At 37.9% G+C, this 15,955-nt stretch overlaps 1 protein-coding gene across 3 annotated transcripts; it reads left to right on the top strand.

Moving 5' to 3' along the window:
* The first annotated feature begins 6,116 nt into the window (after positions 1 to 6,116).
* Positions 6,117 to 14,397, top strand: ccne2 (cyclin E2). Of its 3 annotated transcripts, none has more exons than XM_082552826.1 (12): positions 6,117 to 6,216; positions 7,722 to 7,761; positions 8,383 to 8,449; positions 8,559 to 8,612; positions 9,327 to 9,469; positions 9,775 to 9,910; positions 9,998 to 10,144; positions 10,253 to 10,348; positions 10,448 to 10,582; positions 10,728 to 10,839; positions 10,971 to 11,128; positions 12,831 to 14,397. In XM_082552826.1, exons 1-12 carry the CDS (start codon positions 6,132 to 6,134, stop codon positions 12,942 to 12,944), a joined length of 1,287 nt encoding a protein of 428 aa, XP_082408952.1. In that variant the 5' UTR covers positions 6,117 to 6,131; the 3' UTR covers positions 12,945 to 14,397. The 3 variants fall into 3 exon arrangements, with proteins under 3 accessions (XP_082408952.1, XP_082408954.1, XP_082408953.1); XM_082552828.1 differs by having other exon boundaries at positions 6,130 to 6,220; XM_082552827.1 differs by lacking the exon at positions 6,117 to 6,216 and adding an exon at positions 6,254 to 7,004.
* The last annotated feature ends 1,558 nt before the right edge of the window (positions 14,398 to 15,955 follow it).

Here is a 15,955-nt window from a genome sequence, read left to right as displayed (position 1 = left end):
GTGTAGAATCAATGCTGTAGGTCACTTTACTAAGCGGCAGGTTCACTGTGTGGCAGGATGGTCTGGTGGTGTCACTTCAGGGTCTCACAGTGAGACTGCTGGTCATCTAGGCAACTTTTTGGACTGACTGAGGGCAGTAGGAGACATTTCAGATCCTAAATGACTTGAACATAGACAGTGCAGCCGGACAACGTTTTCATTTAATCAATGCAGGAGTATTGGAATGCAGTGTTCCCAATATGTTGCCAGTGAAGGGCTGTTCACACTAGAGGATGAAGTTTAGGTGGGTTTAAAGGAAAAAATCCCTTTATGTAATCTCACGTGCTTATAATCAGTGATCTGTACTAAATGCTCTGTTTGTGTCTTGAGTGACTTCCTGCATTTTAGAGGAGAACAGGGTATGTCCATAACAACTGTAGGAACAGAAGCTCTGCTTTATTACAGCTGACTTTATTATAATTACGCCTTTTTGATGGTGAAAGTTTAAAGCTTTATAACATCTTTATTACAGAAGAAAAGTGCAACATTTTGAGCCTCTTTATAAGTGCAATACAAATTCTCTTCTTTTTATAAAAAACATGGTTCCTGCTGTTATGTTTTAATACTAAACGCTTCAGCCAGACTTAAACACGTGCATTCAAAGGTTCTCCTGTGAAACTGGAGGGTGTGTTAACTGAAAACAGAGAGTTTCAGCAAAATTAGAATCACGTCTGAGTCAAACCTAACTATGTACTGTAGCTGCTTTGCCTGTTAGTCCATTTTCTGCTCTCGTACTTTCAGACGTAGATTTCTAGTTTCTGTGCTACGGTTCTCTCTGTGATTCACTTTGGTTGCAGAAGAAACTCGTTCCCTTCACCCAACCTTATGCTGTGTGTGTTTGACTGATTATTAAAAAGCTTCGAAAACACCACAAATGAAGCCAGTGAAGCAAAACACAGCTGTATTAAAGCCTTTAAAGGGTATTTTTCCTTAAGTTCCTGCTTTTTGAGCTCTGCAGCACCACCAGAGGTGAAAAACTTCCATGTTGCTCATCCTGCAGCTCCAGCTGAACCTGCCTCTGACTTTATAATTCAGTACTTTTCATGATATTTCTTTAAAGGAGAAAAAAAGAAAAGAAAAAAATGGAAAAAATACTGGGTTAAATATCACTAAACGCCTTGTTTTAACAGTAGCTTTGAGATAAATAGAAATGTTAAAAAATATGTAAAACAAAAAAAACTTCCAAAAATATTTTTTGAAAAGAAAAAACAAATTACATATCAGTATGAAGTTGGTATATATGCGTCCATGGTTTCTTGCTTAGGTGTGTTTGGTTATGATAGTGTGCAATCTGTTGCATGGTTGTAGAGTTTTGTTAGTGTCATGATGGTGGGGGAAAAAAGAAAAATGGATAATTATTATTTTCTTTCTTTTTTTCTGTTTTGTTTTTGTTCTTAAATGAATCTGCAGTCCACTTCTCAGGGTCACAACCAATCACCTTTACTCTTTAGGAAAATGCAGATTTACTTGACGGCTGATGATTCTTTGTGTGTACTCGGACTTTTCCAGCTATGTCCCTGCGTGCTTTCCCTCTGTGAAAACCTTTGTGAGAAATAATCAACTTCTTGTTTAGTGTCACAGAAACGTCTTTTGGTCCCGGGACTGTGAAATGAACTCTGACACTGTCAGTTGGCTGTTGGAAATCCATCAGGATGGAGAGAAACTGTTGGTTTTTTTCAGCTATGTTTATATATTTTGCTCAACTGTACCTAACATGGTTTTAGAAATGTACCTTATGCTATTTTAACTGTTCTCTTTTCCATGTTAACGTAGTTACATTTCGTTAAATATTTAAACCAAAAAAAAAGTAGCAGCGATCTTTAATCTCTCCGTAGTTTTATTATACTGGTGTTCTTTTTTTTAAAAATTGTTTGAGTGTTTGATAACAGCTCTCGGTTACGGTGCTCTAAAATGGTAGACTGTTTAATGGTTTAATGTGTCTGCTGTAGGGATAAGCGGAGCCCAGGCCGAGTCGCCACACTGCAAAAGTTGAGAAATAACCAACCTTATAGAGTGACTAAAATCTATCGAAGACAATTTCTGCCAAAAAAAGACTATTTAAATCTATATATAGGGTAAACCGGTTTAAAGTAAAGTTCTGGAGCATGTATGTTTGTCTGATGTTAAACAGAAAATTTGACTCAGTCTGTGACTTTTTATAACTGAAAATTTGTTCCAAAATGTTTAATTTTTTTCTGTTTTAAACCCTTTTTTTTTTTTTTTTTTTTTTGTCTGGCAGAAATCGGCAACCATTTTAATGTTCGTAAATAATTTAAGAACAGGTGAAGGACTCTACATATAACTTCACATTTTGCTTATTTATCAACTTAAAAAAAAAATTCATTTCCTTACACACATCAACAGAAACTTACTAAACTCTGTAAATTTGCCTAACGATGATGTTTTGGAAACCGATCCTGTTCTGAAGATACGGAGATGCAGCGTGGAACGAACACATATTATGGAGGAGAAAAGATTCAGTCATTTTTAATGGAAACTGTTGCAGTGTGGTCTTCTAATCGCCTTGTAAACCTGACTGAATGTCTCTAGTCGAGTTTCTGGGAAGGTAGCGTTGTTAACAAAGCCCTGTAAGGCATTTTTGTTATTTGCTGTAAATAATCGTAAACTGTAGTAGAGTGGATCTCTTGTGTTTTCAAGCTTTTTTTTTTCTTGTCCTTTCTCGAATGTCTCTCTCTCTGCAGTGAGTTTTGCAATCACGAACGATGTTATTTTGTGTCATTTTATTTTTTGAAAAAGAGAAACTTAAAGACAGAAGGGATCGGAGGTTCCTCCTGCTGTCAGGAGCCTTAAACGATTAATTCGTTTTTTTGTTCTTTTGCTTTTTTTCTTAAGTATCTGTTCTCAGCTCATCTCTCCATCATTAATCTAACAGGGATTTGTAATGCTTTTTGTTCAATGCCTTGAAATTTGTGGATCATGTGCCTTCCAGGTTGAAATGTTATGATGACAATGCATCAATGAAGAACTTGAACTTGTTTTTCTTTTTGTTTAACTTTTTAAGTGGACGTAATAATAAATTAAAACACACAGACAAACATCAGAAACCAACTATGCATCATTTGAGGAAGCTCATATGCTCTCGCCACCACCATCCGCCCAGTCCTTGTACAGCTTTTATAATGACTCAACAAACCAGACAGAATGATGTAGCAAAACCTCTTTTTTTCTCCTATTGTTTTATTTGTAAGTGTGAAGAATATTTTATGGCATTTTTCCACTAAGTGTTAGACTTTTTGGGTTTTTGTTTGTTTTGTATTGTTTTGTCATTTTTTGCTTTTCTGTGTAGTTTACTGGAATAATACTGCACTTTGCCAAAAAGAAAAAAGGTGTAGGACTTTTAGGGTTACCTTTTTATTTATCAACATAACTGGTTTCCTTTGTCTTTTGGATGTATGACAGATCACTCAGACATCAGAAACAAAAAAAAGCTAATTAAAAGTGGGGTCATCTGTTTTCACACTGTAATAGTTAATACATGTGATCTCTTATTAGCCTCTAATAAATGTTTTCATACACAATTTTCTTGTCTTTGTCTTTAGCCTCAGTTTTGCTTATTAACACAACAACCAAAAGCCAGAAATAACACATAATAGTGCAGAAGATAACTTCATATTCTAGGGAGTGCAGTGGTTAGCACTATTGCCTCAGAACAAGAAGCTGCTGACAAGTGGTCTTTTTCAAACTAGTGGCATCAGACGGACAAAATGCACAAACTGATGCTTGTATCCACCTTTGAAATAATGTTACAAGTATCTGCTACATGACCATATTACCAAGAGCTTTAAGTATTTCAGTCTAAATTTTAATTCTATTGAATCTATTTAGCTTGAATCAATTATGTAGAACACGAGCAAAGAAAAAAAGAGTGCATTTTTTAAAGTAGCTCTATTTTCTGTTGTCTACATCGTAGAGAGTAACTTTAATGCCGCACCTAAAAAGGGAAATGAGTACAGTCAAAGGTTAAAGTGGATTCATCAGGTGGAGGAACCCTTAAATTGGTTGTAGTGGCTCAGTGTGGAGAAAAGACTCAAAGCTCACAATAGTTTTGATTGTGAGCTTTAGTAGATTTTCTTAGTGTACAGACTGTGATCAGCTGATCCGCTGCTCCTGCTCTGAGGTTTACTGCTTGTTACAGGGCAGCCTTTTGTGGCTGGATTTACAATGAGGCAGACCAAGACAAGTATAGTGGAACAAGGGGTATTTCTTTATCAGACAGCTCTCCTCACCAAACAGTCCACCCATCTAATGGCAACTAGCAGCCTTAAGTACTTTCAGCTGTTGCAGGCTAAACCATTATTCTATTAACAGGTGAGTTCTCAAACCCAACCTTCCACCACATTATACAATAAATCAACTCAAATAAATAAATATCTAAATACATTTTTCATTTTCATATGAATACATATTTTACACTTTATCCTTACACCAAACCCATTATTATAAAAACGCCACACTCTCTTAACCCATGGCCTCTCCCGGAACCTTTAAATGGTGTCTGGACCCCCAAGGAAACACTTGCCCAAACACCCTGAACAGGACACAAGAAAGAAAGGTGAGTAATTGTGTCTTACAGTTGCTTCTTTGCACCACCTTTATTTCTAGATTTTCACACACACTTGCATTAGTTATCCTTACTGGTAAACCTTATTTGCTCTCAATCACAACCTTTCCTTTTCACAGACAACCACCACATTTCTTGACGAGGAGCAGCTGTCCAGGACCTGGAACAAAGGCTACCAACTGATTTTAAAATACACAATAAGTATTCAATGAATAATTAAACTTTGTATGCAAATGTTCTTCCTCTGCAAATCTATGCTTAAAGTACGATGCTAAATAAAGTGCTAGATAAGGTGCTCCTAAAATGCTGAAAATAACAATGAAATAACTTCTTAACGTACAAATTACAACAACAAAGAAAACAAAGAATATGTACAAAAAATACTATTCCCTTAAAAGTAAATACTGCCTGGAGAGGAAGCTGCCTTTCCGGAGGGTTGTGCTCTCAAAGTGCTTGTTGTTTTGCAACAGTTTTGTGTATTTACAGCCATTTTGTGTCTACTTATGGTTATTTAATGTCTCTCTGTTGTTCTTGTAAGACTCTTTTGAGCCCTTTGTAATGTTGTGATTTTTAGGAGTCTCTGTAGTAGTTGACTGTGTATTGGCAGCTGTTTTATGCCTCTCAGTGATCTTTTTGATCCACTTTGGTGTTTTACATATCTATATTCCCATATTATCTCTTTGTCTCTGACTTATTTGTAGTTGCTTTTTAAAAAAAAAAATCTATTTATGAGGTTTATATTAGCATTTTTTTACTGATGGCATTCTTAATTATTTGGCTCTTTGTTTTTGAGTATTTGTCTGGGTTTTTTGTTTTGGTTTTTTTACTCCACTTTATTGTTGTTAGGAATCTCTGTAGTGGCTTGGTGCCTTTTTTGTCAGTTTTATTTTCTCGTTACTGGTTGGTAATCTCAAGTTATTTTATTTACTTTCTTATAACTGCTGCTCTGCTATTGTTTCGTGAAGTAATTATAATTGTTGTAGTTAAAAGTTGGAAGTAGCAGCAGCTTTTCAGCACTTCTTTTTGACAGCAGATGCACGTGGTCCTCTGTTTACATTCTGCAGAAGGAGCACGCGGCTGCAGCTGCTCGCCTTCTCATTGGCTCTACGTCATGGAGCTCCCTCCCACAGGCGGGACTCGGATGCGGAAGGAGTTTCGATGCCGCGTAAAAAAGCGAAAATAACTCCACGGATTGAAATAATTACCACCAATATCTATTGCTAGTATACTCAAGGGTGTCTACGGAATCGTTAAAGTTTAACCGGAATGTACAGAAAGTGGTGTTTACTGCATAATTCATACTTCAGCTCGGTGTCCCTTAGAAATGAACGGAGGCTCCAGACAAACTGGAAGCACAGCCGGTTTACCTCCGTCCTGAGCCTGTCAATAAGCTGTTTTATCGCGGTCGAAGTTATAACAACCCGATTAGAACCGTCCAGTTTAGCCGGTTTGTACAAATCTCAATTCGTATTTAAACGTTTAGCGCGTTTCTGTGAAACCGGGAACGCGCATGCGCACTGGCAGGAGGCAGGCAGATGCGGATATAAGGATTGGCGCCGGCGCCACAGCTGATGTACTCATTCATTCTTCACTAAGGAGGTAAGAGCACCGACTCGGAGACTTCAGCTATATGAATATTTATAGTTTAATATTTTATGCCTCGAAGCTGCTTAACCTTTCCTGCGGTTTTCATTTTAGGTTTCGTATTTAAGTCGTCGTTATTGGCGCAAAAAGGATTCAAATGTGGACTAAAGCGGGGACTGCTTTCTTGTGTTCTTGTTTACTTGTTTTTTAACTGCCCGGGCATTGTTTCCACCTCTGATGTAGTCTGTTCTACTTTAGTTGGCTCTTGCATGTCGTGCCAGATGTGTATTTAGAGAGAATTTGGCCTTTTGGTGGAGATTCTGTTAAAATACTGAGGCGTGTAGCTTTAAAACTTTGTACAAAATTACGTCCTCACGTTGTCTTTGTCATTTGTGCACGTTTCCTTAAACCAAGCATTTATCAATGCGTTTGCATGCAAAAGCTGTAAATGCCCAGTTTAAGTACACATCGGGGTTAGCTGGTTATTGTTGACCTAGTTAGGAGTTACCGAGCTAAGTTTGCTAATTACAGTAGCTCCCCTCTGTATCTTTGGCCTGAGGTCGGTCTCAGTTTCTCTTACTTTGTAGCGCTTAAAAATCCTCTTGTTGACAAATGTGCTTCATAAGGGTTTGTTTTAGGTTCCCAGGTGGCTTTAAATTATATATCGTTTATGTTAAGCGGTCTTTTTGGCTATTTTAACCCGGCAGGCTTGGAGCAGTTTCGGGGAGGTAGGGCTCAAATCCTCCCGCTTCTACGCTGCGGAAATTGGCGCGTCTTTGAGTTTCAACCCCGAATTAAAGTTAGTATTTTGTTGATTTCACTCATTCTAAATACACCAAAGATGTTTGGAGATGTATATTGTGACGCTGAAAGTGGTAAATTTGATATGAATTGCGGGATTTCTCCGCTTTTTTTGTTCAAAATCGAGGGAAAAACCAGCCCCCCTCTTTTCTGGCTGCAGATACCACACTAGCTTACAGGTCCTGCCTGGCTGCTTTGGCTCTGTATTTATCACGTTTTTAATCAGTTTTACCTTTTTACTCTGAAATGAGACACTTGGTAGTCCTTATATGCAGTCTGTCGGCATTGTTAATTCCCCGTTCTCGGTTTTTATCGAATCTCCGTGGCTCCTAAAATGGTGGCCACAAGCTAACACTGCATATGTTATTATAAGCTAACCATCACTTGTAAGCAGGTTAGAAGTAATCCTACAAAGGGATGTCTTATTATATCTGAGGTTGTTGAGCGTATTAGGATCCAGCTGTGGATCATTCACTTTTAAACGGTTTTTTTGGTTGTATATGATCCTATAGCATTAAACCAGATGCCTAGTTGCATTGGGGAGGCATTTTCTTCAGAAAGGGCCCACTTAACTCTTGGAAACTTCCACGAGAATTTGAATTATTTTTCCCAAGTGTTTTTTATTTATTTATTTATATTTTTTCATTTTTTTTAATATCTCTGTTCACAGTGTTAATATTGAATTTAATGTAATCTCTCCTTTTCTTCTTTACAGCGGAGCCATACAATACAGTCAGCACCATGTCCAGGCGCAGGTGAGCACCTCTTGGTGATTGTTCTGAAACTGGGGGCCCGGAGGTGAAGTGGAGCCACTACCCTACAGCAAAGCTATAGGAGCTCCTCAGAGATCAAACTCCAGATGTTTATACATCAGGAGACTTTAATGACACCATTGTTCAAATTAAGCAGAGATGAGTGACTGGAGGTGAAAACTAATAGATGTTTGTACAGTTAGATTGGATCACATTGTCTGTTCACTGTTGCTTTTAGTGTTTTGATTGCTGAAAGGCATAGTCTGTTGTAAATGTGATTAGGTTTTAGAGCCTACAGTGATGTCATACATTTTTGTACTTGTCACCAGTTCACAATCACTTGTAGTAAGATAAGATGGCCAGTCGCTCAAATGTAAAAGCTTTAAATCCATCAAGCTGTAATCACCCCTTTCTTTAAATGGGCGAAACTCCTAATACAGTTGCCTTGCTGATTGCTTTTGTCACTGTGGCCCAGTCATTATTTCCATCAATACTGGTGTTTAAGTTGATCACCAATATTTATTTTTTTAAAAGTTGGCTCTAATTGCAGATTAATTCGATTAATATTTCAGTGAGCAAGAGGCAGATTCTTATTTGACCATTCTTATTTAATTTTAATTTCAGTGATCGCATCACTCTTCAAGCCAGAGATCCAAATAGCACCATCACGCTGAGGAAAAGAAAGACTGAGGTTTGTTTCTGTTACTAGCTGCAATCCTGTGTTTCAGTTTATCAGTGTTTGTCTCAGCTTTGTCCTGTTTTTAGCTCAAAGACACATGTTTCTGTCTTTTCTTGTTTAGTGTTCTAAGAAGAAACTACAACCCGCTGCCAAGAAACAAAGCTATGAAATACAAGTTAGTACTGCCCAAATGATATTGATGCTTTGTGTGTGTGTGTGTGTGTGTGTGTGTGTCCAACTTTTTTATTTTTTATTTTTTTTATAAGGAAATTAATTTAATTTCCACCATTTACTACATAGTAAAGCTTTATAGTAAATGGTCTCTGTATTTATAGATAGAATGGGTGCCTGTAGTCGAAAATGGGCTTTGTTTGCATTGGTTCCTTTTTATTTAATTAAAATATTTTATTTAACTATTTTCTCTCATGACTTGATACATGGTCCTAAGTGACTTATTTCTAGCAGATTTGTATCTGGATAAGATCATATTATAGGAGTAGGTGAAAAGGTTTCAGTAGTAAATTTCTAGTCGTAGCCATGCACTACCTTTTATTCAACAGCAGGTGTCGCTGTTTAGCATGATATGAAACTGAACTTCACAGTGGTGGTGTAACGTAGAGTCCTGCTGTAGATGAGATGACACTTGGTATGTAGGCAGTGTCAAAAATGACAGAAATGCAGCCACCGATTCCACAGAAAATCATACATTTTGCAAATTTAACATTGTGACTAGGTGAAGTCACAATGTTGAGTAACTTTGATTTGTTCAGAGCAATGGGATGTGCCAGATTAATCCCTTTTAGTATGTTAATACATCTGCTTGACCAACAGTCAGGTCTGGGAGTTTCCGTCTCCTCTTTTAAATTCAAGTTTTATTCTTTCTTTCCAGAAGTGTTGGTCAGAGGATGGAGCGTCTCCATGCATTCTCATAGAAACTCCCCACAAAGAGCTAAAACCAGCAAACCCGTCCAACTTCAAACAATACACATTCAAGAACCTCTTCATCAAGGCTTCGCCCATTCCTCATCTCAGGTAAGTGTAGCTTTTACACCTCAATAGGGAGGTCGTAGCGCAACACTTAATACTCCACAGCGCTATTGTTGTTGGAGATGTTGCTCCACCCCACCTGGTATTTAGGGTTCAAGGCCCTCAATTACAGTCAAAGTCACTTTGCAAGTAAAAATCAAGTTTCAGATGTATCCTGTTACTTGCTTTGTCTGCAGAACTCGTTAATTCACCTCTCGGATTTTGTCCAGTCTGTAGTCAGTTGTTAGCATCACTGTTGCATGTACTTATTGACCAGCATAAATGGTTAAAACTTGCCGTTTCTCTTCCAGTTGGGCTAGTTCGGACGATGTGTGGATCAAAATGCTTAACAAGGAGCTGAAGTACGTTCATGACAAGAGCTACCTGGAGCGGCATCCTAAACTGCAGCCCAAGATGAGGGCAATTCTCCTGGACTGGCTGCTTGAGGTGAGCGTGAAAATCTTTAATGTGCAGAAATTCGACTGTTCTGGTTTTGGACAAAGACTCAGCCTTTATGTCCGATTGCCTCGGCAGGTGAGTGAGGTGTACAGCCTTCACAGACAGACAGCGTACCTTGCCCAGGACTACTTTGACCGCTTCATGCTCACTCAGGAGAATATCAACAAAGACTACCTGCAACTCATCGGCATCACGGCGCTCTTCATAGCCTCCAAGATAGAGGTGAGTGTCTTAATTCTTATAGAGTCAGATATTTCTGATAGTCAAACCTCTGTTTGTGCTGATGACGTTTAATCTCAATAACCAACTTTGCCCCTTCTTTCTCATCAGGAAATCTACCCTCCTAAAACCTACGAGTTTGCCTATGTCACAGACGGTGCCTGCGACCAGTGGGACATCCAGCGCACAGAGCTTCAGATATTAAAGGTACGCAAACTCATCTACTTCACTTTCTAATCTAATCTTGTAATATTGAGTGGTAGCAATCAAAGTTTCTGTGTTGACCTCCGTGTTGCTGTCCCATAGGCGTTAGACTGGAACCTTTGTCCTGAGACCCCCATCTCCTGGTTGAAGCTATACACTCAGGTTGAAGCCCAGAAAAATGGAGTGAACTTCCTGGAGCCGCAGTTCTCCCAGGAAACCTACATCCAGATCACACAGGTACTTTCAACGGCTGCTACATTTATTTAAATCCTCTTTTTCTGTTTATCCTTGTTTATTCATCTGTTTGAATTTAAAAAAAAAATAAATGATGCAAACACTTTCTGATTCAGTATTATACTGATCTTTGACCTGCATGTTGCAGCTGTTGGACTTGTGTATGATGGACATCACCGCGCTCGACTATAACTACAGCGTTCTTGCCGCAGCTGCCTTCTGCCACTTTTCCACCTTTGACGTTGTTCATAAAGTCTCAGGTGAGTTTCCCCATTCACATCATCAGATTTAATTTCTATTTTTTTATTTTTTTTATTTTTTGGCTCTATTTGTTGGTGGGATTCTTTGTTTTATAACTTCACTCACAATCGTTAACTTGTTTTTGTCTCAGGTCTCACATGGGATAGTGTGTCTCAGTGTTATCAGTGGATGACTCCCTTCATGGAAACACTGCGATCTGAACCCAAACCTCAGCTCAAGAACTTCCCAAAAGTCAGAGCAGATGACAGACACAATATCCAGACACACGTGGCCTATCTGAACCTACTGGTAAGAAAAAGTAGACAGAAAACTAAGAATCTGAAATGCAAGATTAGTATCACTGTAAAGTAATACACAATTTTGAATGTTTTTAAAAGGGTTAGAAAGTGTAGTTAAATATCTATATAGACGCCTCCTTGCAAGAGCTTAGAGCAATGCATGCCTATATATAAGTCTATATAATTGAAAGAGTTGTTAATTCTTTGGCTTAAATTTCACATATTTGTACAGAACCGGTGGAGGACTCGAGCCCAAAAAGGGAAAGAAAGAATATAACTGAGGCCACTTAAATTGTTTTACCACAGTGTAACACTTATTGTTATTGTCGCTGGAAAAGTAAGGCACCAATATCAGGCTTTTACCTGGTAAAAATGGTACTCGGGTTTTTAAAAACTTGCCTGATCATTCAGGGTCTACTTGGTATAAACTGGCAAATTTGATCATTAGGGAAACTGCTTAATCCGGCTACATGTGTTCATCCATCAATGACATGAAAGCTTTGAAATTTGATTTTATGACTGACTGGACAGTAGGGCTTAATTAATCGGACAGTAGGGCTTAATTAATTAATTAATCGTTAGAAAATCACGATCTCAATTCATACTTATGTGCGATCTCATTTCCAAATGACAACTATGTTTAAAAAAAAAAAAAAAAAAAAAACTATTGTACCGCATTTTGATCCGGGACATAATCTGCATGAAAACAAGCGCTCACTCTTCCTACTCAACAAATGAGTATACCACGTGATACAGAAGCCAGCTGGCTGCTAAAATTGGCAGGGGGAAAAAAACAACGGAGAGCACGGAGAGATGAGGAGAAAGTGACAGGAGAAAATCCGTCCCAGTCAACCACCCAACCATCAATAACGGGAACCTTATACAGCGCTTCCCCATACCTGTCAAACTCCTGCAGGCACAAAGAAATTACGGAGGCTATCACTTATCGCCTGGCTAAAGATATGGCTCCCATCAACACTGTGCAAAACGAGGGATTTAGGAAAACGATCGCCCTAGACAAACGCTACACAGTGCCGTCCCGCAACTATTTTTCTATTGTCGCACTACCTGCTCTATACACGCAGTATCGAGCAACGGTGGAGACGGAATTGCAAGCAGTACAACATTTTGCGGCAACGACAAAATGTGAGACATTTATTGTTTTTATGTTCGGTCTCAACTGTTACGAAGTTGATGTGCAATAAATATTTATATTGGAAAAGAAAATCGTGAGAGAATCGTGATCTCAATTCTAAGCAAAAAAAAAAATCATGATTCTCATTTTATGCAAAATTGTGCAGCCCTACTGGACAGATTTTTGTCCTTTTTTTGGTTAACCTCCTAAGACCCGAACTCTTCCACGGCATGCATTTTAAATTTCTCTTTGATATTTGGTCACATTGGGGCCCGATCAATGTAAAAACAAAGAATTACCAGATTTTTTATTTTTTTTTATTTTTTTAAAAACCTGATTTTTGTTTATAAGAAAAATAAGAGCCACATCTGAGGATATTCGTTTAAAATTTTGATAGAACAGTAGCAGTATAATGTCCTCGTAAGTGGATATCGGGCCCTTGAAGAGCAAAAATTGAGTATTTTGGTCTAAATAACCCAAAATGTGATGTCCACATATGTGGACGCCAGGTCCTAGGAGCTTAAAGTATATGATAAAGTGATTTTAATTACTAACATGGAACTGTTTCTTCCTGCAGAGAATGGCTCAGGAGTGTATGATCTCTGAGAGTAACGCCGGTCAGCTATCGCCTGTTGCCGCGGGACCAATTCTGACACCACCCAGCAGCACAGAGAAGCCACCCAATCCCTGACCAGGACAAAACCAGAGAGACGTGCTACCTCTCCTTAGTCCGATAGGAGCCACTTGCTGAATGATGCACAATTTTGGGCAAACTGACCTCATGTAGCTTGTGTGTGTGCGTGTGTTGTTGGGTCTGTTTGTGTGTTGTGTGGTTTTTTTGTTTTGTTTTTTTTTTTTAAACACTAAGATCAGACTTTTAGTAGCCATGGTGATGAATTGACAATGTTCAGCTGTAAAATATTGGGATTTGTCCCTGTTGACAATCCTGCCAACAGTATTGTGGTTAAAGGTGACGAAGGCTAAGATCAGCGTGTTCACGTTTCCATTCAGGTCTGACTCCTTTGATATGGTCAGAGAATGCAGCTCACAGGCTACCTAACTTTAAGTTTTTTTTTGTTTTGTTTTTTTTTTGTTTTTTTTAATATATTTAATACATATACAATTAGCAAATGTTGGTCTGAATCAGCAGCAGCTACTTCAAAACTGATTTTAGCTTGACCAAGCCCACAGATGTGCAGCAGCTGTCGTGGCTTTTCTTTTTCCTTAGACTGGTTTTGGTCTGAAAAAGAGCCAATCATTTCATATCTGGGAGTTTCACTGGTGCTATTCTAAGTGATGCCTGCTTTTGAATGGTGCTTCAGGCCATCTTCTCAGGAAGATGGACAGACTCATTTCCTGTGGTGTGTGTATTATTTTTATTTTGTTAAATCTTAATTACATTGAAAGGAACCTTTGCTCTGAAGAGCTGGATTTTGAAATTTAGTGTGATTAATGTCCCCATTTCATTTTGAATCTCAATGTGCAGACCTGCTGTAAATTGGCAAGGTGGCAAACTGCTTGATAATGAACTACACAATGAGTTTCATAGCTTCGTGGGTCAAAGGAACAATCTCCTGATTTGCTCACACCTAAGTGTTTTCATGCTCGTGACCTGTTGGTGGCTTCCCCCCCCTCCCCATATTATATAAACTGTTGCAGCCTTGTTGCAGACTCTTGTTACATTCCTGTGAAACTTGATGATTGTGCAAATTTTTATTTTTTTTTTTAATTTTAAGTGCTTGTATTTATTGAGCCTTAATATGTAATAGAAAAAAATGTTAATATGTAAATTCTTTCAGTGATTGAGCTCAGTTTGATCACAGCCAAAGGCAAAAGCTATTTATGATTTTTGCTGACGCCTGTTGAATTACAGTTCTTTATAATATGTTGTACACTAGCCTGTCATTAGTGCCTTTTTATGAAAATATTAACTGTATTGATACATACTTTAGGCTGAAGCAAGCCCAAAGGCGTAGATCGAGTAAACCTGTGACTGGAAATCTCTGCAGTGAACCTTCCACCATGTAAACTGTACATAGAAGTCAAAACGATGAATGTTTAAAACATAAAGCAACTCTGAATTTTTTTTTTTCTCCCTTCTTTATTGGAATGTTTTAAATAAAAGAGAGATGTGACGAAGCGAGTCTGTTTAGTTTACCGATGAAAGTTACCAAGACTTTGTTGGGAGGGCATTATTTATTTTTGCATGTACTGTGTTCATTTACATGCAACCTCACGCTAAAAACATTACTGCTAATAGGCCAGAGGGAGGTTCGGTTAGGTGCTATGCTTTCTACATTGTGTCTGGGTTTCATATTTATGTTTTAGATCATCTTGAATAATAACTCAGAAGGAAAAATATACATTGTGCATAACCTTATGTTCATTGTGGCTTCTATTCTACACAGGGTTGTTGCTTTGAGAAACAAAACCCATCCATGTGACTAATATATTTTAAATTTGGCATACCATATTGGAATATCTTCATTAAAATTGTGATAACCCTGGAAAAAGTAGAACAAAAAAATAACAATGTGGGTTTAAAATATTCAATTTCACAAATACTCTATCCATTGATGTTCCTTTATAATGAATATATATGCATGCACACTGGAAAGCTGTCTATATATTTACATGTTCAGAAGGCTGTTGTAGTCAGCTACAACTAAACTAAAAGTAAGTTTGAAATGATATTCCAGTTTACTGAAATACTATTAAAATGATCATATACTTAAGACAAAAATGAAATAAATTTATACAGGGAAGATATGAAAAGTATTTGGGAGCATTTTAATTTATCAGAGTCACTAACTCATTTGGTTGCAAAGCCATTATAGGTTAGTGCCTTAGTTTGCAGTCTTAAGTGGTCTTGAGTCATTACAGTGTGAGATTTTTTCCTCTTTCAGTCCTAAAGGGGTGAGAACACTATATTCATATGCAGCAGCTTGTGTTATTAGAGGCCAGCTGGGCTGTTTGTGGGCTTTTAGCTTTTAACCATCTTTACAACATCTTTGTTAAGAATGATTGTGATTCAGGGGTGAAAGCTAAAAAAAAAAGCTGTGAAACACTTCTAAGGTTTCACAAACCTAACAGGGAATGTGAGGCTCTGACTGGGACATCCAACACCTTTCATGGGTGGTACAAACAACAGAGAATCATCTGCTCAGTACTGTTATATCCTTATGGTAAAATACCTTTAGGACCAATTACTCATGCAGCTTTTGTTTTTGTCTTTTCCATCTACTGAAATGCTACAGTGAGCCATCTTTGCCTCAAATAAGCATTTCTTTGAATGAAGTATAATTCTAATGTAAAGTGCAATAAAACTGCTCTGTTAGTTTTCACACTTAAGTGATGCAGGAGCGTTTGTGGTAGGCAGCGGGTGTCAGTTCAGCGTGATGTTTGTTCACAAAGCAACCTGAGAGAAAATAAAGTCTTACTTCATAGCACTCAAGTGCTAATAAGAGAGAGACAAAGCGAAGTGTTGAGTATCTATACTTAAGGATTTCATGAGTCATAAAATAAACCTGAAAACATATTGACAAGCCTCACACATATAACCTGTGACTTCCTGAGTGATTACTCATAAATAGAGCTAAAACAATTAAGTCAAAGGAAATCAACTTTTAATTACTTTAGTTAAACAGCTTTATCAAACACTTACATTAGCATGTGCATATTGTCATCTTTTTCTCCTCGTCA

Source organism: Aulonocara stuartgranti, assembly GCF_965226115.1.
Source record: "Aulonocara stuartgranti genome assembly, chromosome: 11".
Classification (NCBI taxonomy): Eukaryota; Metazoa; Chordata; class Actinopteri; order Cichliformes; family Cichlidae; genus Aulonocara; species Aulonocara stuartgranti.
The sequence above is the reverse complement of the archived record's forward strand: the minus strand, read 5'-3'. Positions and strand labels throughout refer to the sequence as shown.

Excerpts from the sequence above, each read along its gene's own strand:
- ccne2 (XM_082552826.1), top strand. The coding sequence starts at position 6,132 with ATGCGCACTGGCAGGAGGCAGGCAGATGCGGATATAAGGATTGGCGCC. Across the intron at positions 7,762-8,382 it reads AGCACCATGTCCAGGCGCAG|TGATCGCATCACTCTTCAAG; the intron begins GTGAGCACCTCT and ends TTTTAATTTCAG. Across the intron at positions 8,450-8,558 it reads TGAGGAAAAGAAAGACTGAG|TGTTCTAAGAAGAAACTACA; the intron begins GTTTGTTTCTGT and ends TTTCTTGTTTAG.